This window comes from Mustela nivalis, assembly GCF_964662115.1.
Source record: "Mustela nivalis genome assembly, chromosome: 9".
NCBI classification, from domain to species: Eukaryota; Metazoa; Chordata; class Mammalia; order Carnivora; family Mustelidae; genus Mustela; species Mustela nivalis.
Genome location: NC_139028.1, coordinates 54170896 through 54198436, shown reverse-complemented (window position 1 = coordinate 54198436; position 27541 = coordinate 54170896). Strand labels below are relative to the sequence as shown.

The 27541-nt window shown below is 41.5% G+C and overlaps 1 protein-coding gene across 31 annotated transcripts in view; it reads right to left on the bottom strand.

Moving 5' to 3' along the window:
- The window catches only part of DLG2 (discs large MAGUK scaffold protein 2), a gene marked incomplete at its 3' end in the record, with an annotated part of 2041616 nt that overhangs the window by 141399 nt on the left and 1872676 nt on the right, over window positions 1–27541 (bottom strand). For 30 of the 31 annotated variants that reach the window (XM_082682853.1, XM_082682879.1, XM_082682864.1 and 27 more), the window contains one exon: window positions 7254–7368. In XM_082682853.1, coding sequence (XP_082538979.1) covers window positions 7254–7368 — 115 coding nt within the window. Of the gene's footprint in view, window positions 1–7249; window positions 7369–27541 lie in introns of those variants that run through there. The other variant, XM_082682869.1, reaches the window with a different exon arrangement.

Sequence of the window (27541 nt, the reverse complement as noted above, 5' to 3'; positions counted from 1 at the left end):
CCGGGCACATGAGCTCTGGCCTTCCAGTGTGGCATACGCAGGCCACCCAGACACTACAGTACCTTTTCCAGACCCCTTCTGGTTTCCCAAGTCTAGACTTTCTCTAGACTTTCCGCTTCATCCTGTTCAACTGTTTCACATACTTGGTCATGACTCTCTCAATAAGATTCTAAGAGAGATAAGAAATCTGAATCCAAGCAGTTCAGACTTCCTTTTTTGTTGTAATATAGCATCTTTCTGAATGAATAAATGATGCTTTTGCTAAATAAGAGTATACGAGTGAATGACTGAGAAGTAATACAAACGCCACCGTCAGCCAGCCCTGGGCTAGTACGGTGTTGGTACTAGCAGATGAGTGTAATAGGTCCTCTGGGAACGTGGCTGAGCACATGCTGGGTGTAAGTCTGGAGGGAAGGAAAGTAAAATCCTGACTTATGATAAGTCCACAGATTTCATGGCTTTGTCTTAAATGTCTCCGAGAAATCCATAGCTGTGTGAAATCAGAAGCAGTTTCATACTGGAGGGAAGTTCCCTGACAGGCTCCATTTGACATTCTTCCTTGCCACCCCCGGGTTACTGACCCGCAGAACACTGCAGCAGGAAGTAGAGGGGAAGGGTATGCTACTGTTTAAAGAAAAAAAGACCAGAGTCTCTTACCCATGTGATGATGTAGCTTTCCCTACCCAACAGAATCAATCAGGTGAGAACATCCTTTCCATAGAACAAAAACCCATCAGGATAAAGAATCCTGAGTGTAATTTGTTGTCTCAAGACCGTCCTTGATGTAACTTCCAATTGGAAAACTAGGGGTATTGAGAATGAGACCCAAAGTCCACTCATTAAGAGGGTATTGGCTGTGTGTGTTGGTCTAAATCTATTATTGAATTAGCCCCCAGTTTAAAGAGAGTCACAGAGTAAAGCAGATAAATGAAGCGGCCTGAAAGGTCCTGTAGTGCCAGATGTTTCCTGGAAATCCCAGCACCAGGAAGTAATGCTTGTGTTCTCAGGACGTGACCATGGACTCCATGGACCTGGTGGCAGCCCAGTTGGTATCGAACTTGATAGGACTGGTTTTTTAAAGATCTTGACTTAAATTCTACTTTTTTTCTTTTTCATCTGCCTAGGAATGAGTGTCTAGGAATTAATTCATTCAGCAAATATTTACTAAGGAAACTTCTTTATGCCAAGCACTGTGGCATATGGCACTAAGGGCATAATAAAATAATAATAATTTATAAAATGATAATAAATATTATTATTATTATTATAAAATGAAGACATTAACTGGAATTTGCAGGTCTAGTACTGAATGGTGTTTCCATTTTGAGAGCCTTTACCATGAAAACTTAATAAAGACTAGAGTGATCAGTATTTTAACAGATGAGTTTTAAACACCAGTGGTCTTCTGGCCAGGTGGCACTGTAGGAAGCCTAATAGACGTACTGCAAAGATTAAAAAAGGATAACAATTGCAAAGCATATAACATGTGAGGTATCAGGGAGTAATGATCTGCCCACTATTTGACAGGCCTACATATACGGACTATGGGACTTCGGAGGGAAGGAGGTGTGTGTTCTTACTCATCTCTGTATCCTTAACATCTACCACAGACTGGTACACTGTAGGAATGTATGTAAACCATGTTTACTGAATGCAAGAATCAGTGCACTGAGGAATCAATGTACGAAAGCCTCATGTTAAACAATGAGGCAGGAGGCAGACCTAAGAGCATTTGTCATATTAGAGCCTTTGAAGCAAAAGCTGTCTCGGGAAGCAGCACGAGGTATTCAGAGGGTTTGGAGGGGGTGAAGAATGCAGAGGAGAAGTGGAAGAATCATGGGCTAGAGATACCGAGGACAAAATGAAGAGGCCAGCTGTAAGCCCAGTGACTCCTCCCATCTGTGGCTTCAGCTGAATACTTTGCAGATTCCACTTCTGGGTAGACTCTTGTGGGGTATGAGAGATGTCTGGTGAGTTGACAGAGCTGGGCATTCTGAAGCCTGCAATCCTGGGGTTCCCTTCAGCCTTCATGGGGTCTAGAGGAGCGAAACGTAAAAAGGCTCCAGAAAGTCTGTTCTCCTTCCCTTGCTGAAGGAAAGCAAAGGGACAAAAGTGTCTCATCCCTCTGCTGAGAAAACAGTAGTTTGTTCAGGACCAATTCTATGGTCTCTCTGTCCTGCAGGGGAAAGTTTGCCTTTATAATATATGATAAATATCACCAATTAATTTCACCATTATTCAATCAATGGTGAATTAATTATCACCATTATTTCCTACGTGACAGGTATTTAAATTCTCTATTTTATTTAGTCCTCATGACCACTTTATAGTATCCTATTATTATTCTCATTTCACAGATAGAGAAACCAAGGCCACAGAGACTGAGCTGTCCAAAGTCACTTGAGCTAGTAAGTGGCAACACCAAGATTCACATTTTGTCTGACAGAATCCAGCAACTGTGCTCTTACACACTGTTCTCCACTACCCTCCACACAGGACCTGAAGGTCTACGCTTACATCCAGTCTAACTCTGTGATCTTGGGGACATTATATAATTTCTGTGAATCTTAGTTTTCTCATCTGTAAAATGGAAGAAACATTTCTTGTCTCTTCAAGAGGTTGGGAGAACCACATGGGAAAACACTTGTATAACACCACAAGCACAACAGGTGACCCACATAAGGTGCTTGACAAATATTTCCCTTGACTTCCACTTCCTCCTCTGTACCAAGATGGCTGAAGCACCAGCCCAGAGATTTGCTCCATGTAATGCAGTGAAGGTGTGCTCTCCTGACTGCATGCAGTGTCTCATCTGCCTAGAGTGCCCCTTCTGGTTTATTCCATCTGCAAGCTGTACATTGTGACCCATTAGTGAGTCAGTAAATCAAGTCGATGAGTTGTGGCCTTCATTTTTTTTTTCTTTTTTAAAGGGAGACAAATAGAATGGAACACAACAAAATCCACTTTACATAAAAAGCACAATTTAATAAAAAATATGTTTTCCAGCTTTGTCTATGTATTTACTCGGACACGATGGAGAATGTTTTCCTTACTTTGAATAAAAAGACTTGAAAACGTGTAAGTTAACTCCCATAAGATCTTTAAAGACCAATTTGGGTATCTTTGCATTACAAAGCAATTAAAGGTGTCAGGCCTTTCTAGAGATAATTTTTCACACCACACTGCACTGTGATCCGTCTTCTTCTCATCTGTTTCTCCCACTGGATGGAAGGTTCTTATGACAGGAAACTTTGACTTTTATGGCTGAGTCCTCAGTATCCATTATAGGTCTTGGCACAAAATATACACTCCAAAACAGCTTGATAATGTACAAATAAATCGAAGCAAATGGCTTTAAACCCAAATTCAAGACAGAGAGATTATTCACTTAAGCTCTCAAAATGGATACCTTTGATTAACTAATGAACATGGGCCAGGCTTCACTCTTTCCTGTGATCTTTTACTCCCATTGATGGACTTGGCTGCTTTTCTTTCTTCCTCTCCTGATTCTTCAAGCCCTGGGTACTCCTGCTCTCCTTTATATTATGAAAGGCACTTTCCTTAGCTGTTTGCACTTCTGTGTGATTTCAAGCACCTGCATCTCTGACCTTTCTTAGTAGCATTTGAATGTAAAGGTCCATTCTTATTAGTAGCAGGAAAAGCTTTGTTCTCTGTCATAGGGATGCATTCACCAGCTGGTAGGTAAGAGCCCGTATCTTAGAGGCAGGGAGAGCTCCATCTGCCCACATAGCCTCGAAACACGTGCAAAAAAATCTGTATTGCGGTGGCTCGGGAGCCCAAGTGCATCTACGTCTGAAGAATTCATAAATGTACTTGTGGAGCATTTTGAAAAAATATTTTATTCAAATTTTTTACATTTTATTTACTTTTAAGGTTCTACAGCTCTATGTTTCACAATGCAGGAAATACACAATACAAAGAGCCTAGTAAATCAAATATATCCAAATCATTCACACAGAACAGGTACAGTGTTAGCATAAGCAGCAATAAACTCCATTTGCATAGCACCACCAAAGCACTTTGGGCACCTTACACAAACAATTCAAAGAAGGAAAATAATTACAAAGAGATTGGAAAATAGAGATGGTTGGCTCAAGTCTGAAACCCTGCCTGGCTCGGATGTGCGGATTCCCCCTCCCTCCTTTCAACACTTCAAGGCAAACAAATTGCTATCACCTGGGAGGACTACTTCTGGTGAGGGAATGAGGCCAGCTCCTGCAGCATCCTGAGAAGATGCAGCCTCTCAGACACAGCCGGGGTGGGGGTGGGGGGTGGGGGGTGGGGGGAAGGGTGTGTGTGTGTGTGTGTGTGTAAGGAAGAGGAGGCAACTCCTAGGGGAAGGGGTGGTTTTGTGGCACAAATATTCTACAAGCCAGCTAAACTGTTTATCACAGAACAAAGAGACTGTTAGCTTTCTGGTTTAGGTTTTGGCTTCATGGAAAAATACCAATAAAACTAAAGAAATCCCATATGTCCTGCAGCGCAGTTTATCCTGTGTAACCCCCCAAGGGGTTTATGTTGGAGTTTCTCCTCTTGGCTAACCTATTTCTTCATCTAAGAGGTGGGGGCTGTGCTGCCAGAAGCGGACTGGGAATCACGGCTCAAGTGCATTCAACAGCTGATACCGCAGAAGCTGAGCCCGCGGGAGGCGGAGTGCGAAGGCAGGGACAAGATCTGACTCTGCCACCAAAGAGCTGTGGCAGATCTCTCCCCTCCTGGGGCCTCAGTTTCCTGTCCTGTCAATTAAGCCGTGGACCTGGGGTTGGCTAAGATTCCATCCAGCCCTAGACTTCCATAAAGCTAAGCAGAATAATATTCCAGGATGTCATTCTAAGATTAAAGAAACATGCTTATCATCTGATATTTATATAATCAGAGAAATCCTGCTACTCATTTATTTTGAGAGAGGAACTTAGTTGACTTTCTAAAATAAGTACAACCAACTGGCACAAGCCCTATTCCAGTGTTCTAGATAAAGCAAGCATCACTATGAAAATCCTATAGCTAAATTTGGTGTAACCCACCCCCCTCTGTAAAAAATAAAGAGTGGGGGACAAAGGTACAAAGTTGCTGGATCATTTTTAGTAAGAATTCCCCTTAGGCCTTGCTAGTTCATTCTATTTGATTGCCTTTTCATTGCTGTTGTTGGGGTAGGCACATCGTATGAACAAGGCCGAGGTGGGGGAGGTCTTGAAAGTTCTTTCCTCTGATTTTACTCTATGCGTGTCCCCTACCTCTTCCAATGTTATGCCTCTAAGAGTCCTTTAGATGCTAAGGTCAGCCCTCTAGGTACTAACTAAAGTATTAATAATTATACATTTGGAAAACAAATACCATATTATTTGTAAAGTGGTGAGATCATCTGGAGAATTTCCCAGGAAGCGTCAGCTATTTTTTTTTTTTTAATTTTTAAGTTTCATTTAAAAGAGGTCCTCCTTTCAATTCCATTTACAACTATTAGAATGTGATACGAGGTAAGATTTTTTATTACCTTAAGTCTTGATCTCTTTTGTATGTCATACTTTTATTTATCATTTTAGAGAATAAAGGTTTGGGTCTGATTAATACTACTCTTTAAAATAAGTCCACTAGCTTTACATTCCATCACTGTATCACCCAATTTAATTGTCCTAACCGTCCATAACTTAATTCAAAAGACTAAACTATTACCAGTATATTTTCAGCAAAAATTTTCTAGTACATTAATATTTTTATTCATTCTATTTTTTTAATAAGATAACAGTACAGTAATTTTTCCTTCCAGTGTTATTCTATATGCCATTTCATTTGCATTAACTGATTTTTCTCTATCCTATTAACCGAATTGGCTTTTTCCAATTTGCTATCCAAGACTAAAACATCTCAAGATTTAAAATATTTCGCATCACAAAGACCAGCAACATAAAGCCAGTGAGGAGAAAAGAAATAGCTACTTTCCATCACGTCTGGGACTTCACTACAAGACATATTCCAGGGTGGTTCTTAATAGTTCCTGTTGCAGATTACACTGCAGTATATCCAAATAACCTTGTGAAATTCAGTCAGTCAAATTTGGAACATTGATAGTCAAAAGTAGTTTCACTTTGTTTTATCCTGTTTTTATCTTAAATCTTGGGCTTTTGAATTATTAGAACCTCCTGGAATAAGGAGGGACTCTATGCTTGTTCTAGGGGTCCAGCAACTCAAGGCCCTCAAGAACGTGCCACCATCTGGAATCCTGCTCCCTTCTTGGCCCTGCTGTGCCTACCTGATACACATAGAAGATAACTTCATGGCCAAAGTGGAATCAACAGGGCACATCAATTCAAGTCCATAATTTCTCTTCATGCGAGAAAAAGACAGTAAATTTCATGTGAGGAGGATATGACCTTAGGTGGAAGTCAGACCAGATTCTGGGGCCAAGTGAGAAGAGGAGAGTGCAGTGAGGGTGGCTATGGTTCCTCGTCTGGCCCATAGATTCACCTTGACAATGTATTAGATATCACTTCCCTCCTTTGGTTGCTAGTACTTATATTACTTTAAAAAGTACAGTCAGCACTGATGAAGTATATTTTGGAAGGAATATAGGAAGCTCGCATTAAGAAGAGGTGCACGTTATAGTTCAGCGATGATGAATCTTACTCAATAGTTAGCTATAGGGATGAAAGACTGCAATGCTTTCCAAGTCCAATCAGTCACTTTTTTTTTTTTCCCCAGCTGAATTGATGAATTTTGTCAGGCAAGGAACAGGTATCTTTCATAGTCTCAGAAACAACTGATCATGAGATACCATGGAAGAAAGTCTTTCCACTTGCTGGGAAGAAGCATGTAAGTCTCTAGCAGTGTGCGTTTGATTTTCAATCAATACACCGAGTTCATGCAATATATATCAAGCAGATCAAGAGGTGAGACAAGAGTATTTTCTTCATATATTGACAGTAAGAAAATGTTTAAGGTTTTGGTCCATATATTGAATTTAAGATGATCAGGAATGAAAATATCTCTTTTCATTATTTTTACTGCAACCAGTGCTGAGAACTTGACCCCGGACCATAACATTCTCAAAGAGCAACTTGTTAAAAGTAATGTAATAACATTTCAAAAACATCTTCAAAGTGGTTAAACTTGACGTCTTATGGTGATGAACTACTAATAAAAACACATGTTCCATAGCTACAAGGTGTTGCTTTTATCTCCCCAAGCTGGATTGCTCACAAAGTGCAGATCACAGTAAGAAATGCTCCGTTGCCTACCTGACATACAGGGAGCGTTTCTGATTGGTTCGCAGGGACCCGGACCCGGAGCTCATGCTGTGGTTCATCATCTGCTCGCGCAGGTCATGGATTTTGGCCTCAAATCGAGCGTAATCTGGAAAAGGAAACAAAGACGGTAGATATGGTCCCGTGCCTTCAGAAAAGGAGAAATGGTGCATAGCCAAGGCAGCTACCTGCCTCGGTTGCTGGTTCCTTTGCCAAGTATCAGGGAGATGCACAACCCAGAATGATCAACACAGAGGGATCAGTTGCTTAATATTATTTATTTGCAGACATTGACAAAAGGAAAAGGACAAATCAGTTACTTCTCCAAATGTAACTAGAAAATATATTGCCATCAAATCCCCAACATGTGAAGAGTCCATGGGGGAGGAGGTATGTGAGGTTATAAACAGGCAGCACAGGGCATTCTTGTGGTGATGAAAATGTGCTGTCTTGACTGTTGGTAATGGATACCGAACGTGTGAAAAAATGATCTACACTTGACTACACATACACTCACACAGATCAGTACAAGGAAAACTCAGAAAACTAGAATTAGATTGATGGATTACATCAATGTCAATATCCTGGCTATGAGAATGTGCTTTAGTTTTACAAAATGTTACCATTGGGGAGAACTGTGAGTAAACGTTACAGGGATCTTCCTATAATATTACAACTGTATATGAATATATGATTACCTCAAAATTAAACTTTAATTTAGAAAAGAGGGCAAAAAACCCCAACAAAACAAAATACCCACAAAACACCAAGATCCATGAACAAAACAAATATCCAAGGAATTAGCAATTAGAGGGTTGCTAGAGGCTGATCATTTGGGATCATACTTCAATTTTGCCTTATAACTTTAATACAAAAAGTCCATATCAAACTTCATCAACTCTAATATGCATTACACATTTTTTTAAAAGATTTTATTTATTTATTTGACAGACAGATCACAAGGAGGCAGAGAGGCAGGCAGAGAGAGAGAGAGGAGGAAGCAGGCTCCCCGCTGAGCAGAGAGCCCCATGCGGGGCTCGATCCCAGGACCCTGAGACCATGACCTGAGCCGAAAGCAGAGGCTTTAACCCACTGAGCCACCCAGGCGCCCCTGCATTACACATTTAAATGAGCTTCTAGAGAATGGCATTGGAAATGGGGGTAAATATATTTTGGAAACACATGGGTCTAAAAAAAATCAAGGAGATGTAGGTATATATCATACTATTTTTTCATAGGAAAAATATTTTTTCCATATGTCAATCCAATAAAAATGAAGACAGCACAAACAGGATTTAAGATATTAGCACAATCAGCATGTAAAAAGGAAAAGCTTTTGAAGTTTTGATATTTTTGATTACAATTTGTTCTATCTCCTTGGCATACAGTGTCTTGCTTTAGCAGAATCTAGTGGGTAAGAAGGCCAATTCACTCACAAGATAAATGTGAAAATGTTAGTTCAAATTTTAAATGGTTCTTTTAATTGCAAAGAAACTCACCATAGAGAATTTTTTCAATGCTAATTCAAATTATAAATTGTTCTTTTATAGAGAGAAACTCATCATAAGTATTTCCTCAGCATATTTCAAAAAACAATTTGATTTTCAATTTAATTTATTCATAATTTTTCATAAAAATAAGGATGACTAAATGGACATAATAAAAGATGATCCCCTTACAGTGTTTCAAATTCTTAAAATAAAAAGTTCCACAAATTAAATTTAAATTCAATTTACTGACTATCTATTGATTATTATGGGGTAGGATATCATAAAGAAGATTTAACTTTGGTTTTCAGTGATAAGAAGATTAACTGGATAATAACCTATGAATGCTAAATTTTTTTTAAAGATTTTATTTATTTATTTGACAGAGATCACAAGTAGGCAGAGAGGCAGGCAGAGAAAGAGGGGGAAGCAGGCTTGCCGCTGAGCAGAGAGCCTGATGTGGGGCTCGATCCCAGGACCCTGAGATCATGACCTGAGCTGAAGGCAGAGGCTTAACCCACTGAGCCACCCAGGTGCCTCTGAATGCTAAGTATTTTTAACGTTTAGTACTCTAAAGATAAAACCATCAAAACTGACTGGAAATTTCTGGTGCCTAAGCAAAGTCTTATGTAATCTGGATTTGGAAGCCTCCCTCTTCAATACAGCCTTTTTTTTTTTTTTTTTTTAAGGGAACATTAGTTACCATACAGTACTTCATTAGTTTTTGATGTAGTGTTCCATGATTCATTGTTTGTGTATAACACCCAGAGTTCAACATGTGCCCTCCTTAATATCCATCACCCAGCTATCCCATCCCCCAAAACCCCTTCCACCTCTGAAGTCCTCAGTTTGTTTCCCAGAGGCCACAGTCTTTCACAGTTTGTCTCCCTCTCCCTCTCTGATTCCTCCGCACCACCTCCCCCCACCGCCTTCATTTTTCCCTTCCTTCTCCTAATGTCCTCCATGCTATTCCTTATGTTCCACATATAAGTGAAACCATATGACAATTGTCTTTCTCTGCTTGATGTATTTCACTCAGCATCATCCCCTCCAGTTTCATCCATGTTGGTGCAAATGGTGGGTATTCATCCTATCTGATGGCTCAGTAATATTCCATTGTGTACATGAACCACATCTTCTTTATCCATTTGTCTACTGAAGGGCATCTTGGCTTCTTCCACAGTTTGGCTATTGTGGGCATTGCTGCTCTGAACTTTGGGTGCATGTGTCCCTTCTTTTCACTACATCTGTATCTTTGGGGCAAAACTTAGCTCTAAATAATTAAATCCTAAATGATTAAATAAGCAGAACATATATTTAATCTAAAATCTATTGATCATAATTTAGGAAATTTATTTAAATCCCTTTTGACAGAGGAAAGCAATCATTTATAACAACCAATACAACACTGTATGCAGGTTTAAATGTTTTAGGGCAGGTCATGTTTTCTTGCCATCCTAAGAACCAATTAATTATTAATTGGCATCACATGGCAGACACTGTGTTTAGTGCTTCATGGGCAATTATTTCTTCCTTAAGTCACAAAATTAAGTTCATGAATGTTGTCAATATTTGGACTACATGGAAAAACAGAGGATAAAAACTGAGAGGTTAGCTCTTCTTCCTTCCCTCTCACTGCCGTCTGTTGCTACACCTTTCTCTAGAGCTACCCGCTGTACTTGCACAGACATTTATCAACTCATTTCACATACATACACACACATACCCACATACATATGAGATCAATATGTATTATGCTAATGCCTTTATCTTCCTTTATAACTGTGTAATTTGGATCTTTTCCTGCCTTCTCCCAAATACGTAGATATATTTCTTAACACCCTTAATGGCATCACATGGTTAAGACCACAATTAACTCAACAGTTGCAGAGAAGTATGGCGGAAGATAGACCCATCTAGCTCTTTGCTGTTCCAAACAGGATCTCAGGCTACGTGAGCGCATGTATGGGCAGGTTAGCTAGTGCAGGTACTGGTTAGAGCTTTGCACAGATGTCATGCAGACCCAGATAGCACTTCTTGGAGAAGATAATCTGGTCTGGGAGACAAAGCAGGATCTCTTAGTGTCTTCGGATCATGCTCTACACTGCCCCTTCCTAAATACCAGGCATTTCCCAAGAACTAGTAAGTCAATCCTCCATCGGTTCCCAGGACTGCCTTCCTTACAACTTCGAGGACAGCGCTACTGTGATAAAAAACCTAACATCACACCTCCTCTCCCCTACTTAAGCATCGCAATTCAGTGCCAATCCCTGACCCCGCTTGACCACTTTGCTACCTTTTTGTACTTATCACACCAAATTGCAGTGATTTGTGCAGCTGCCCATCTTCCCCATTAGACTGAGTTCTCTGAGAACAGAAACCACAACTCACTCTCTTTGGGGTTCCCTGTCCCTAACGGTGTCTGGTGTGCAGGAGGCATTTAAATAATAGGGTTTCAACAAACATTTTCTGCATGAATCGTGAATGAGGAAATGAGCAGAATCATTAAACGAGTTCAGTTATAAAATGCCTACAGGCGCTGAAATTGCCCATTTTCCTTCCTTCTTTCTTTATTTGACACAGAGAGGGAGAGTGAGAGAGCACAAGCAGGGGGAGCGGTAGGCAGGCAAGGGGGAGAGAGAGAAGCAGGCTCCCACAGAGCAGGGAGCCTGATGTGGGGCTTGATCCCAGGACTTTGGGATCATGACCCGAGCCGAAGGCAGCCCCTTAACCGACTGAGCCACCCAGGTGCCTCTGAAATTGCCCATGTTCAATGTTAAGGTTTCTCTCAATGAAGAAAGACAACATGCTTCTCCTGAGGGACTTCTTTCAAGGTTAAATCGTCTAACTTTAAGGTTTTATTCCTGTCTAATCATGGCTGCTCCCAAATCCCACTGATATTTTTATCATTCTTCAGGTGATCTCTGTACTCTCCCCGACACAGGCATGTCACACATTGGAAACTCTTCTCTGATACTTAACCTGTAGCTGATCAGCACTCTGTAAGGCTCTTCTGGCTGTCACACTCGGTATGTCACAACAGGCTACTTGCTTTAATAGCAAACTGTGTTCTCCTTATTGTATGGCTCATTAGATCCCCCAGATGTTTTCTGCCTTGCTTTTGAAATGTTTGTTTTACACCATCTTCTACAGTGTTTACACTCCCCACTGTGGACCGGGAAGTGCTGTGCTGTATTGCATTTGTCTTAACTGGAATACATCATGCCCTCAATTTTTCCACTTTGACACCACAAATCCCATGTTTAATTTTTTTTTTAAGATTTTATTTATTTATTTGTCAGAGAGAGAGCAAGCAAGAGCGAGCACAGGCAGACAGAGTGGCAGGCAGAGTCAGAGGGAGAAGCAGGTTCCCTGCGGGGCAAGGAGCCCGATGTGGGACCCAGGACGCTGGGATCATGACCTGAGCTGAAGGCAGCTGCTTAACCAACTGAGCCACCCAGGTGTCCCACAAATCCTATGTTTAAAAGTGCTTACCCATCTCTTCATGCTTTTCTTTCTTTTTTTTTTTTAAGTTTATTTACCCATTTTTAGAGAAAAGAGTGCACAAGCTGGGAGAGGGGCAGAAAGAGAGAATCTCAAAGCTGATGAGTGCAGAGCCCTACATGTGGCTCAATCCCATAACTCACATAGCCTGAGCCAAAACCATGAGTCAGAAGCCTAACCGACTGAGCCACCCAGGCACCCCTTTATTTTTTATTTTATTATTACTTTTTAAAGTAGGCTCCCTGGGCAACATGGGGCTTGAACTCATGAACCCAATTTCAAGACTTGTATGCTCCACTGACCGAGCCAGCCCAGTGCCCTTCTTCTCTCCTTTTTAGAAAATAAAACTTAAGTACAAGTAATTTCATCAGAGCAAAAGCAACAAAACCCGTATTTACAAATATAAATGGTATGTGTATGGATGAAACAGAAACAGAGGGAGAAGAGGAGCACTGTCTCCGTCTTCTCAAAGATGAATACGTTTACGGTTAGAAATGCTCTGGAAATAAATAAGCAACTGTGAGATATAAGTCTTCTTCATGTTTTATAATAGTACTGAAAATCACACTTCTCAACAAAACCAAATCTAACACTGCCACGTCTATCTAATCTTAACCAATCCCTGCCCCTTTCCCTGAAGATTTTAGTCGTATCTCTGCCTTCGCTTTTCATACATTTTTCAGTCTAGTTCCTAACCCTGGGGAGAACATTCATCTGAGATTTGAAAGTACTCCAATCTTTATACCATCTAAAGGAGAATTCATGTTTTCTGAGCACCTAAGGGCTAGTATCTGTGCTGTGTCATTGAAATACTATGTTCTTTCTCCTAACAAAGCTCTGAGGGAGTTTTAGAGATGAGGGGAAAAAAGTGCGTGGAGGTTAACTTCACCCAAGTCACTGGGTTGACCTTGGATCTCTGTGAGGCCAGTTTATTTCCTTTTTATCTTCCCATCTGATTTAACACTTTACTTCTCCTTTAGAACCTAAGGCGTCCTCAACTCTCTCCTTATCTCTCTTGACATCATGCTCTCCTGCCTCGCATCTGCTGTGCTGATTCTGTGAATGCTGGGCTTCTCTGTTGCAGTGCCAACTCCTTAGAGGTGCGGAAGCCTCCCCCCATCTCTGATCCACAAACCTCAGGGCCTGTGGTTCCTTGTGCTCTAGACTCAGGACTCTGCTAGGTGCCTGGCTGAATAAGAACCTGAAGGAGTTTGCTTCCAGAATGGGACACTGACAAGGAAATCATCATAAATAATGCTGAAGTAGGGAGCTGCGTTAAAGCAGCAACACCTTATTCTGGTTTATTTTTGCATGAAATAGGTGCCTGGTAAATGCTTTCAGAATTGCAAGAGTTATCTGTGTTATGTTTTTTGGGGTTATCTTGTCTAACAAGAAGCAACCCACTGAGAACTGATTTCTAGGCAAATGTTTTAGAGGAGTTTCAAGAAACATTACTTCCAGCTGGTTCTATCGCTCCAGGATGTATGAAAAATGTCTCCTTCTTGGGACTTTAAATCCAGTTGTTCACTGGCAACACTCTCATACTGGGATTGTGTCACTTGCTTTCACTTGGTTGGACATGATGGCTGCTAACAGTAGACAGGGTACAAAATATGACTTAAATAGATGGGGTCAGAATCCTGGCTCTGCCACTTACAAGCTGTGTATCATTACGAAAATTATTAACCTTTCTGGGCTCAATTTCCTCATAAGCAGAACATGAATAATAATTGTGTCTACATCAAGATGTGTTGGGAAGATTACAAGAGAGCATATGGACGTCAAGGGTTGACTCTTGGTAATGACTGGTAATTCCTCCTGTTAATTATCATGTGTAATTCAACACCCACTCTTATTCACTGCTTGCAAAAGTCATAACCCCTTTCTGTACTAAATAAAATGGAAAGCTGTGTCCATTCCAGAGCCTTGGTATAGGCTCATGCTGCCTGCTGGTTTCTCAAGAGTGTGAGCCACTGATGGACACTTTAATGAAGAAAGGCAAAGGTGTGAACACCACACAAGACACACGAGAAGCGTCTCTGCTATACACTGGTTTCCTCTGAAATTTGTCAAGGGTGAATGAGGAGACACAGAATGCAACCCCACCTTCTCATTCACACAGAAAAGGAGGCACTGCCTCTCTGAGGGGGCCGGAGCTATTTAAGGCGGTAGGATTAATCCAAACTGATTAAAGCTACTCACATTTTTAAGGCTCAGATGGCCAGCCTTGTGTCTCCGAGAAGGAAACAATGAGCTTCGTGCATTAGACAACAGCATGAAGCTATGGGCGTGCTCTTCTCCAAGTGAACTGGTGGGGAGGGCACCTCTTTCCACTTGCAACCTCATGCTGCTGACCCTCAGTTGTGTGAGCAGAGGAAGGGGGGTTAGGAACTCTAGGTTAGGAAGCCAGCTCTGAATCTTAAGCCTGTCCTTAGCTACCAATGGGGCCCTGGGAAGTTTCCTGAACCTCTGTGGGTTCATCTGCAAAATTGTGAGGTTCCTCCCACAAAGTGGTTTTGAGAATCACAGTGAGATCTGACATGAAGCATTTGGCAAATGTACAATAGTCGCTGCTGTTATTTTCCTGGTGGCTTCCTTCAGAATAAATACATATGCAGTCCTTGGTGGCACCAGTAAGAACAGTAGCATCTTATTCCCATTTGCTCATTATGGACACTGCGGCAGCACTACCAACAACTGGTGAAATCATCGAGCTCTAAGGGGTTCTGCACATCCTAGTGACACAGGCTGCTTTCCTGCTGAGTTACCATGTTCTCGCTACGGGGAAAGTAGTTGGAAGAGGCCACCTGCTGCTCGCCTGAGAAGTGATGTTTTTCATAGACAAATCTGAACTAGGAGCTCTGAGTACTTCATAAGCTAAGGAAGTTTAAGTGCTGGGCACTTTCCAATAGTGCCCAAGCTGGGGCAAATAGCAATGGTCTGCAGTCTTTTGGGATCACAGTATTACCACAGTATTATCTACCTGGACATGACACTCCTTGCTGCCAGGGTCCAGGAGGAGTGCGCGGGAAGGACGTAGGAGGAACAGTTCACATCTATTTTTAGCATGACATCTGATCACTGCTCCAGGGACGAGATACTGTGAGCAATTATAAAAGTTTCCATTTCTTTGGGGGGGTAACATCCTTCTTTCATTTATTCAGCAAACATTTCTTCAGGGTTTCTTACATGCCAGGTGCAATGCTATTGCTAGGGACACCAAAATCACCGGAAAGACCTTTGCCTCAAGGGGCTCAAAGGCTGATGTTTTGCTGCCTTTAATTTTCTACTTTCCTGTTGTGAATATAAAAAAAAGAGCATCTGCCATTTAAATATCTGCTCTTTGTGAGTAGGATTAAGTGCTTTCTAGAAGGTAATGGGATATCTCTATGGTGGGAAGAAGCCAATATAGTCAGATGCATGTCATAACGGAGAAACTGAGGAAGGGTAAATCTTTGTGAAAAACTGTGGGGTTCCTGGCGAAGGGAGAAGATCAAGAAGGGTCTCAAAGTCGTTCCCTGGAATGAGTTGCTGGACTTGAGTCTTGGCTCTGAGGGATGTTGGGAAAATCCCTTACCCTCTCAGAGAGAATGGTTTCCTGTTAGGTGGGGAAATCATCTCTGCCCCTATAAAACATTGTCCTAACACAGTGTACCTCATTTCCATCGTTTTAAGCAGTATTGATATTTAAAAGCACCATCAATTAATAACAACGAGAGCATCTTTTTTGGAGAGGGTGGATACCAGACTCATTCTGAACTTACAAGCTGAAATGCATGTGTGTAGAGGGGGAAGATTTTGGCCTCATAATCACTGCAATCTGATAAGTAAAGTGTGAAATCAAGAAAATCCCAAATATGTTACTGCACTCTGTCCACTAGGCTCTTAGCAAAATCACATATTTATAAGAGGGTGAGGCATAGATCAGAGGTTAAATCTCAAGTCCAAGAAGCAATAGTCTGTCAAAATTCTTGCATATGATGATACAAGAGTCACCGTATTTACTTGGAGCTCAGAAAAAAAAAAATCAATTGTTCCCATTTCACCACCTCTTGTTTTCTTAGTTGCCCTGGGATTTCAGAGCCAGAAAGACACAGAAAAGGTCCTGCCATTTCATATCAGGCTTTAGAAATACCTTAGAGCCTTCTCACTCTGGCTGCTTTTCAAGCTGTCATGCTGGGAAGGGTGCGGTCTTTAGAAACAAAACAAAACTTCAGAAGACTGGTTTCCCTCTCACACAGCCATGGGAATGCCCACCTGCCTTCAAGAGAGCTGACCTCTGGCCAATGGAATTTACTAGATGTTCACTTCAAACTCTGACTTAGCTCATCTCCCAGGTTGCCACCTCTGTGTTAAAGTGGTAACATGGAATTTTCCACTGGTAAAGATTTATCAGAGATGTTGTTTGGCTTACTTCTGACCAAGCTACCATGTTGCTGTGTGTGTGTGTGTGTGTGTGTGTGTCCGTGACAAGGAGATGGAGAGTGACAGAAAGAGAGAAACATATTAAAAACTAAATTCTCTAGAATCAAACTTTAACTGGAAATCCTAGACAATAGGGTAAGTCTGCTATCTTTTCTGCACTTCACAAAAGAAAAGGATGTATTTACCAATTTCTTGTATATCTTCAGTACTGAGCACTAAGAACTCAGCTGTGGACACCATAAGGGCAAGACACTGTCACAATTGTTTTCTGTATCCTAAAACTTATTTTTTGTTTGTTTTTAAAATATTTTATTTACTTATTCGACAGAAAGAGAGACAATGAGAGAGGGAACACAAGCAGGGGCAGTGGGAGAGGGAGAAGCAGGCTTCCTGCTGAGCAGGGAAACCCATGCAGGGCTCGATCCCAGGATGCCAGGATCACGACCTAAGCTGAGAGCAGATGCTTAATGACTGAGCCACGCAGGTGCCCCAGTATCCCTAACACTTAAAACAGAGTATGACAGACAGCTATCAGTACATAAATGCTAACATAAATGTCTGCAGAATTCAGGGAAAGAAAAGTGATCCTTTAGTTTGCCAAATCTACTATGAAGTAGAGCAAACTTTTTAGAATAATTTTTTTAAGATTTTATTTATTTATTTGACACACAGAGAAAGAAATCACAAATAGAGAAGCAGGCAGAGAGAGAGAGAGGAGGAAGCAGACTCCCTGCTGAGCAGAAAGCCTGATGCAGGACTCGATTCCAGGACCCTGAGATCATGACCTGAGCCGAAGGCAGAGGCTTAACCCACTGAGCCACCCAGGTTCCCTAGAATAATTTTTAATAACACACTGAATTAAAGTATACTGTCTCTCTCAGTGGAACTGAGGTCATTTGTTCTGACTTGAACAATTTTCTGTGCAGCTTGGCTAGAGACCCTTTAAAGAGGTTTCAGCCAAATGCTTACGAATTCTTTAATGTGAAAAATGAAGTAAGCTTTATGATCAAACCACAGTCTGAATCCCTAACCAGCTATTTCACACAATATGCATACAACTCTGAAAATTAGATACATCAAATTTCAATTTGGCTTCATGCAAGTTTTGTTTTATAGATTCATAAAGGCAGTTTTTTTTTTTTTCTAAATTATCAGGATTATTACATAACAGAGTAAGCAAAGAAACTTTTTGAGCTTGGCAAAGGCTTTGTCTTTAAGCAATTAGGAGTAGCCTGATGTAATGTGATCTTTTAAAAAACCTAATAGAATTCAACATTGCATCTTAAGTTCACTACTGACTCACAATGTGGACTTTTGTGCAAGTTATTCAACCTTGAGAAGATTTGTTTTTCTCATCTGTATAGCAAAAACAAAATCATCTACCTCAACAGACTGTTGGAAGATTAAATGCAATGGCATTTGTAAGTGGTAATGGACTAGAATGCTTAATAAATGGAAAAGAAAAAGCATTAAAACCCCCTCAAGCCTTATATTTCTTATTTATGAAATGGGGATGATAGTAATACCCTATTTACATCACAAGTTTGTTGCGAGCATCAAATGAAGAATCAAATATAAAAATGTTTGATAAACCAAATGGTACAGGATAAAGACAAAGTGATAATAAAAACAATTCATGGGGCACCTGGGTGGCTCAGTGGGTTAAAGCCTCTGCCTTTGGCTCAGGTCATGATCTCAGGATCCTGGGATCGAGCCCCACATCGGGTTCTCTGTTCAGTGGGGAGCCTGCTTCCTCCTCTCTCTTCTCTGCCTGCCTCTCTGCCTACTTGTGATCTCTCTTTGTCAAATAAATAAATAAATATATTTAAAGAAAAAACCCATAATTCATACTGGGTGGCTCAGTCAGTTGGGGATCTAACTCTTGGTTTTTGCTTAGGTCATGATGTCAGGGTCATGAGATTGAGCTCGGCATTGGGCTTTGCACTCAGCACAGACTCGGCTTGGGAATCTTGTTCTATCTCTATTCCTCCCCCTGCTCTCTTACACTCTCTCTAAAATAGATCAATAAATCTTAAAGAAAAAAAATTCATATAATATAGTCTTTTTTTAAAACCCCAATCTACCTGGATGATATTTCCTCAGTAACTGAAATTTGTTTCAAATGGTATGGAATTTGATTTCTATCTTGGCTATGGAAACAAAGCTACAAAAGGCATCATGCATGAGAGAGTAAACGTGAAACTCTGACGGGAAAATGGAAACTGCTGGTATCATTACAGCCTAGCTGCCAACGCTGATTCTCTCAAGATTTTGCTGGTAGGCTGGGGGAAAGGTTCAGAGCTGGGAAGCATAGGCTGTTGTTTAATTGGTGTGATTCGTAACTAATGATGCATCAGAAGAAGGATCAAGGCACTCTGCCTTCTAATTTAAGGCGTAGTACTTGAGACTACATTCAACTAGATAAGAAAGCCTTCCTTGGCAAATACAAATATTACATCTTTGCTGGATCTGTCTTGTTCCTTCTTTTGTATTAAAATCATGGAACTAGAAGCTAAAATAATAATGTTCAAGCTTCCTGTGTTCTTCTGCAATAATAATCGGTTAGATCTTGCCCAAAGAGAAGGGTGATTATTTTTGCCTAATTATAGCCCAGGGGAGAGAAAGGAGATAAAGCAGTCTGGCTCTAGAGGTAGGCAGGTTGGCAGTCCCCTTGGGTGTGACTTAAGTGGTACAAATATCTTTCTTGCTTCCACAACATTCCTAGCAGATTTATCCTTTAATAGTGTTTGAAAAATATGTACACATATTATCTTGGAAGATAAGCCACTATTCCGAGAAAAACAGAAGCACAATGGGAAGAACACTTCCCCTAGTGGCTCAGAGAGGCTAGGCAATTTGCCCAAGGTCACACAGCAGAGCTGGGACTTGAATCTAAAGCCTATAGTGCTGGCCTCATCCAGTGCCAGCCTCTCTATTGCTCCGGACATGTACTGGTTGGCTCAGACCAGCTTGCTCACCCTAAGCAACCATTTAACTACTGATTTCTGCTGTAACTAAAGATTCCTATCTACAGTGAATTCCATAAGGTAGGTTGGTAAGATCAAAATGAAAAGGCTTTGTGTGGTCTCCCCCAACATGCTGCCCAAATGAAAGCTGCTCAATATATATTAGTGGGATTCTGTGTTTAAGACTCGAAGTCGACTGGAAACTATGGCTCAGGCAACATGGCTCCCACAACAAGAGAGTGGGCACATACCAGGGTTGTGGGGAGGCGGGAGATGCTGGGGAGAGAGAGCATTCAGCCCTGATTCTGATAGCGTTGAATCTGCAACAATCCCAGGATTCCTAGCAGCAGCTGCGGAGACCAGGGCCACACCGCAATAGGGAAAAACACAGCCGAGGGTGGGAGTGCTTCATACACCTAAACTCACAGAATAGAGAGGGGGGTGTCTGTGTCCTTAAAACCATGTCTTTCTTACTTTTTTTGTGGTTAAATGTTCTTTTTATACTTAAGAGGCATAACAACCAAATGTAATGTATAGTGCTTGTTTGTACCCTGATTAGGAAAAAGACATTACAGACTACATACTGGATCATAAAAAGAACTATTTTTTATTCTGCTGGGTATCGTAAGATGTTGTGGTAATATAAGAAAATGTTCTCTTTTCTCTTTATCATGTTTGCATATTGAAGGGATGAAAAAAGATACTGTTGGAATTTATTTTAAAACATATAAACAAAGAAAAAAAGTATACCTTAAGTGACACAGGAAATAAATCGGCAAACTCTTGACTATTACTGAATCTGAGGGGTAAGTATACAAGCATTCTATTTTTGTATGTGTTTGAAAATGTTTGTAATAGAAATATTTTAATTGGATATTAAAAAGATTAGACATCCTAATTTGGTAAAATTAAAAAGCTTACACTACTATGTCAGTTCTATGAGAGGACAGGGCTCCTCCTGGCCCCTTCGCTGGGGTGCATCACTCTTGAGTCCTGGTTTTCTCATGGTAAAACAGGGTAGGACACCTAGACTTAGCATCATTTTGAGATTCAATTTGGGTAAGAGCCATCAAAGTGCTATGCTGCTCGAATGCATCTGTTCACCCAGCAAACATTCCTTGAACATCAACCATGGTAAGGCTCTGTGTTGGACACCAGTGATAAAATGATTAAAAAGTAGGCCCCACACTTCAGGACTTTCCGTTACTCCTGGCTAATGTATATGCAGATTTCCACAGTGAGGACAATTCCAGAACTATCTTTAGCCTCTAGTTTGAATACTATCTATAATTGTTAATAAAGGCATGAGGCCCCTGCCTTACTCCCCAGCTCATCTCTTTGTTAATCCCCCCCCCTTTCTTTTGGTTCCCTCAGATACTAGCTTGGGGGATTTTCTGTCTCATTCTCTCCCAGTTGTAAAACATCATCTGTGCGGTTCCACCTGCCTCGAACACTTTTGCCATCCGTCCTCATCTGGTTTCTCAGCCTTCCCATCTTATCCTCAACATCACTTCCCCAGACAGCTCCCTGAGCTATGACAGATCCTACCATCAAATGCAACTGGTATTTCTCCTTTGCAACATGCCACATTAATAAACTACTTTAACTGTCTATAACTGCTTGCTTGTTTGGGAGGAAAAGTAGATGCTTGAGAAACATTTGATAGCTGAGTGAATGGAGCTGCTGATATGACTGTTCCTCCTTCATCCTGACGAATAAGGGATCCAGCCATTTTGCAAATGTTGAGACTTTGATCCATATGTTCTACTCCTCCATGGCTCTCCCACTAAAATATTCTTCATCTTCCAACTGAAGTAAAAGGAAGAACCACCAGAGGTACGGATTAGGATGGTTATTTATGCTTCGGTTCTTTCTCATCATAATTATCTGTTTCTGAATCCTAAAACCACCTAGCTAGATTCTTTTCCGATCCTAAGATGACCTTTGACTCAAGATGCTATATATATTCCTGTTTATCATCCTAATATTGCAAGTATTTTATGGCAAGCAACCAAAAAAAGCACATAATGGGAAATTACCCATCCCCAAATACAAACAGGAGCTGAATAAAATTTCTTCAGCAAAATTTATCGTAACAATTTCATGCTCACTTTAGCTATTTTCATGGCTCAGGAAAAAAGCTCTTTTTGCTTATTTCACTATTTTTTTAATATAAAATTGTTCCCCTGATTTTTGGCAAAAGATCCAAGAGAAACTGAATAACTTGCTGGGTGTATGTGAAATTGGAATGGCCATTTAAGTATGGACAAAGTGTAACCTATACTGTCCTCTGCAGTTATCACATGCTAAGAAATTAGAACCCCAAACAAAGATGATTTGGAACCACCGAGGGACTTTTAAGGGATATATTACATTTGTCACTCAGCTGGCAGGATTCTCATGAAGATACTAAACAGTGACAGCTGAGAGATTAGAAACCTGGAGGTCATTTGGGGTCTCCTCCAATGGTCCAGGTGAGAGATGGTAAGGACGGTGGGAATGGAGAAGAGGGGGTAACCTCTTGGGAGGTGTACAGAAGAGGCTTTGTTGATTAATTCACTGTGGCACATGAGAATGAGAGTGGAAATAACCCGGGTTCCCTCAGGTTTCCTTCTTGAGCAACGTGCTGAGAACAGAAAGAAGGTGCCGTTGAAGGGAACAAAGAAAATGATGGGGTCCATCCTGGGACACTCTGAATTTGAGGGGACATTATTATAGCCTAGTATTCTCATGCCAGACTCCCTTAATTCCAGTGACTGGGAGTATGGGGAGATACATCTTTAAAAATCAGTACCATCTACAAACCAGATACTTTCTGGGGCCCGCAGAATGGTTCTGGGGGAAGACTGCACTGCATCAATGTTCAGATAGGCTTGTGTGGAACACACACTAGCCTGATCATTCCATCCTCGAGAGCCATGGAAAAATTAGGAGATAATAAAAGTAAGTAACCATTAAAATTTACTTTTATGCACAAATAAATAAAAATGTGCTACGGGAAAATTGATCCTTGAGGAACGGAGTCAAGCAAACTTATCTTTCCTCCTGATTAATAATTTAGGAAGAAATCCCAGGCATGCTGCCTCTGGAGATGTAGGAGTAGCTCTTATAATTAGACTCTAATCTGAACCATGAGGGTGAGGATCAGAAAGCTGACTCAGAGCCTGGTGTCAATTATTTGCAGCTTGCACAACGAAAGGCTAAAAATTTGGAAGATGTAGGATGACTGAAGCCTAACTCTGGGGGTTGTTTTAGCACAGTCACATAAGTTCTTTCAATTATTATTTGCTGCCAAATTTCTTCTCCATCTCCTTTAGTCTAGGCATGGAAAATATCTGTGGACTTGCTTTGGTATTTGTGCTTCCAAGTCAAGAGCTAGAAACGACGCACTCCAACAATTTTCATCCTTATTTAAACTCGAACAGAGCTGGTTTCTACGGAGCAACCCTAGAAACTGCCCTTTTTAATACAATCTAGTTACATTCACCCTATTGTAGAATAAAGTCACAGATCCACAAAAACTCACTGAAGCGCACTTTGCCCAACCGAAAACTGCAATCGACCAGCAGGTTTCCAATTGGCCCGTTCTGGATTCATCAGAAAGCAAGAGGGAGTGAAAAGAACGCCTTCCACATAGAAGCCAGTATTGAACAGGAGTTTCATAGTCTTTGCCTACACCTATTAGTTTCTTTACCATTTTGAAATGTTATCTAACTCCTCTTGATCTGTCTGTCTCTCTCAGTTTTATCTCCTAAAACTATTTGAAACAGAACCTCTCCTCATATATAACTCTTTGGACATGGATAGAAATAAAGGAAGGGAAGGAATGGGAAGTGGGGGAGGAGGTGGGGAAGAAGGGGAAGGAGACCGTGGGGAAGGGAGGAAACCAAGACAGCAAGCAAGCATTCGTTTTCCCTGGTCATCTTTCCTTTTTTTTTTTTTTAAGAGTTTATTTATTTATCAGAGAGAGAGAGAGGGGGAGAGAGTGAGCACAGGCAGACAGAATGGCAGGCAGAGGCAGAGGGAGAAGCAGGCTCCCTGCCGAGCAAGGAGCCCCGTGTGGGACTCGATCCCAGGACGCTGGGATCATGACCTGAGCCGAAGGCAGCTGCTTAACCAACTGAGCCACCCAGGCGTCCCATCATCTTTCCTTTTGGAAACATCCCTCCACCCTGTTCCATGTCCAATGCCTCAAATCCAAAGATTTTTCTGGCTTACTCTCTGAAGAAGAAAATCCCTTTGCTGCGGTGGGCACGGGTAGCAGGCAGAAGAGGGGATCTGCGTCTCCAGTAAGTCCCTTGTAAGACTTCTAAACACTATTTGTATTTTCAGTCCTTCTCTACATCCCTGCCTTCAAATACCCCAGCCTTTTTTAAAAATTTTATTTATTTAGTTGACAGAGAGATATGACAAGCAGATGGAGAGGCAGGCAGAGAGAGAGGGAAGCAGGCTCCCTGATGAGCAGAGAGCCCGATACGGGACTCGATCCCGGGACCCTGAGATCATGACCTGAGCCGAAGGCAGCGGCTTAACCCACTGAGCCACCCAGGCGCTCTACCCCAGCCTTTTAATACCCAAATCCTTGCAGGTTCTGTAACTCTTATAGGCTTCACGTTCCTTATAAAAACTAAACAAAACAGTCTAGTCTCCCACCTGTGTAGTGAAGAACCCAGTTCCTCCTTACTGTGTGTTTCTTCCCTGGGAGGCTCCTTTACTACTTACACGACTACCACTCTCACACAGAGATCTAGGTTCACACCCCTTGTGATCACCTAGTGTGTGGAGGTTTTTCCTAACACCAGCTAGCAATTCTTAGACACTAGCAGGGTATCTGAGAACTCAACCCAGTTCTCACACTGTCTACCTGGAGGTAGCATCAGATTGCACAGACTGAGCTCTGTGCCCCAAGACTGCACTGCCCGCCCCCACTTCTGATGCCCCTTGTAAGTCCAGGTTCTCACCTGAGCCTCTGAGCAACCAGCTCAAGATGAGAGGTTCTAATGACCCCCACCTCAGGTTCCACTAATTTGCTAGAGTGGCTCACAGACCTCAGAGAAACATTTTACTTACCTTTACCAGGTAATTATAAGAGGATATGATAAAGGCTACAGAACATCCCGGTGGAAGCAGGGAGCAGGGTGGAAGGTGAGTATGGGGGAAGGGCTGCAGAGCTTCCATGGCTGGTCCTGACCAGTCACTGTGCCAGCACTGCCATGCGTTCACTGAGGCACAGGTGCTCAGAAGCGCATCTCTTGGGGATTTTTTATGGAGGCTTCATTATGTAGGAATGAATGATCATTAACTCTATTTTTAGCCCTTCTCCTTTCTCAAGAGAACCGGGGACAGGGCTGAGAATTCTAAGCTTTTCATCATGGCTTGACTTTTCTGGTGACTAGCTTTTATCCAGGAGTCTGCCTAAAGTCACCTCCTTAGAACAAAAGATACCACTCCTATCACCCAGGAAATTACAAGAGTTTTAGGAACTCTGTGCCAGGAACCAGGTGCCGAGACCAATATAAATCGATTTTCTAGTATTTCGCACCCCTGTAGATACTTAGGGTTTACGATTTTTCACCCCTCTGCTAAAGTCATTTTTCCCTTCCTGGTGCATCTTTCCAACTTCCAAAATTTTGTTCATACTGCCTACGTGTGTTATCAAGACTCAGTTATTTTGTGATCTCATAGATTTATACCTGTTTGATTTCCTTAATTGTTACTTTGGTGGAGCTTTGGAAGGGAACAGAGATAAATGCAGGTATTCAAGTTGCCACATTTAATCAGGAAACTGAGAATTTATATTCAACTCTATGAAATTTAATCTCGGTGCTTTCTTGCCATTGGTCTATCTTGTTAAAATCATTTGGACCCTGTCATCATTACATGTTCTATATTTCCAAACTTTGTAATATCTGCAGAAAGTACAGGATATCACCAGAGAAGATATGCTAGGAGTCATCTCCTTTTTAATCTTTCATTCAGTCACTATTAAAGCCTTTCTGTTATTTCCAGGTTGACACAGAATTATTCCATGAATCCATCTACCCATTCATTTAAAAAGTGTGCTCTGAGGTAGGGGTGGGGGGGGTGCATCTGGGTGACTCAGTTGGTTAAGCGACTGATTTCTTGATTTTGGCTCAGGTCATGATCTCACAGTCGTGAGATGAAGCCCCACAATGGGCTCTGCACTGGGCATGGAGCTTGCCTGGGATTCTCTCCCTCTCCTTCTGTTCCTCCTACCTCTTCTTTCTCTAATTAATTAATTAATAAGTGTGCTAGGGATAGAAATAAACATTTAAGTGATCTAATCCCTGTCTTCCAAGAACTCACTATTTACTTGGGGAGACAGTCAAGAAAACAGACAGCATGAATAAGCTTGTTATATAAACAAGGAGCTGCATCAGTGTGAAAGAGAGGGACCCGACCCAGCTTGAGAGGAAACACAAAGAGGATGGTCTTTGAGAGGAGCGAACACTGAGGACTCATTTCAAAGGATGAGGAAGCATTGGGCGGGCAGAGAGACTAGGTGGAGGGCTGGTAGAGGGCAGATCAAAGCAGGGAAATAGCTGTGTAGGAGCAAAAGATCATGCCTCTTCTGCTTCTGAAGAGGAGAGATTTCTCTCAGTCAATAGAAAGTGCAGCACAAAGGGGGCTGAGTCATCCTTTGATGGGGTAGCCTGATGTCAGTGTCCTTCCAGGAGAAAATGGAAAGGAACCTACTTATAATGAGCTCTTCGGCCTTTGAATTATCAGGTAATCGGCAACCGTTGGCAGAGTGAGAAACTTGCTAATAGACCACCTGCCTGAGTGGGAAGGGATAAAAGAGCTTTGAAAAGTACAAATGCATCGCGTGAATATACAGGATTATTATTACTACTCCACATTGCCAAGCACCACCATACGCGGCCCTGAGGCATCCTATTCAACCTATAAAATGAGGTGTCTTCTCTGTGGATTGCAGCACTGGCACTTTCCTGGTTTGGGTATTATACTAATCGGAAAGTTATCAACATCGGGGCAATGGGCGTGAAGGATGAACAGAACTTCCCTGTGTATTTCTGGGCAACTTCATTGACAACTTTAAAAAGTTAAAGAAAAAAGAGGGGGAGGAGGAGGAGGGATGTAGGGTGGTGTGAGAGGAGGAGATGTTTTCCAAGGCCAAAGATGGGAAGCTCTGTTTTGTCTACATCTCTGTTCAGGGCTCTAATGAACTGAACTCAGTGTACTGCGGGTTACTAGGAAATTAAAATCCAATTAGGGTGTTGTCAGGAGCCTGGCAAAAGGGTAGATTGGAGGCCTGGCACAACTCAGAGGCTCGGTGGAGGGAGGCTGAGTGGGGAACAGAAAGCATCAGCCTTTAAGCACAGTAACCATGGTAACAATTTTTAAATGTATTTTGGATAGTTAGCATTTGATCAAAATCTAATGTGAAGCAAGGTATTTTTTCCTGCTGGACATTCTATCTTTGAGTTCTGCTACCTGGTCAAACATGAGTGAATAGAACATGTCCCACCAGCCCCCAGCTTCTCCCAGTTCCTATGCGCTCCTGGTGCTAGAAGGTGAATGGTAAGAAATTCCAAGGCAGGGTTAGGAAAGCAGTCTTAGAATCATACATAGTGAATAATGCCATCATTCATGACTCAGGAATGGAATAAGAACTGGTTTTTATGCAAAAGGATATCTGGCTATTTGGACAAAAGTGAAGAGATGAGGCCAGAAAAATCAGCACAAACTTATTTAGCAATAATTTCAGTCTTGGTTTTCCTGAGATTTGGTTTGTGTACTGATCATTTTCTCCAATACCCCATTTCTAGATCTCTCCTGCTCTCTTTTATACCGACATTTATTAGGCTTCCTTGAAAAAATGACTTCTAGGGGCACCTAGGTGGCTCAGTGGGTTAAA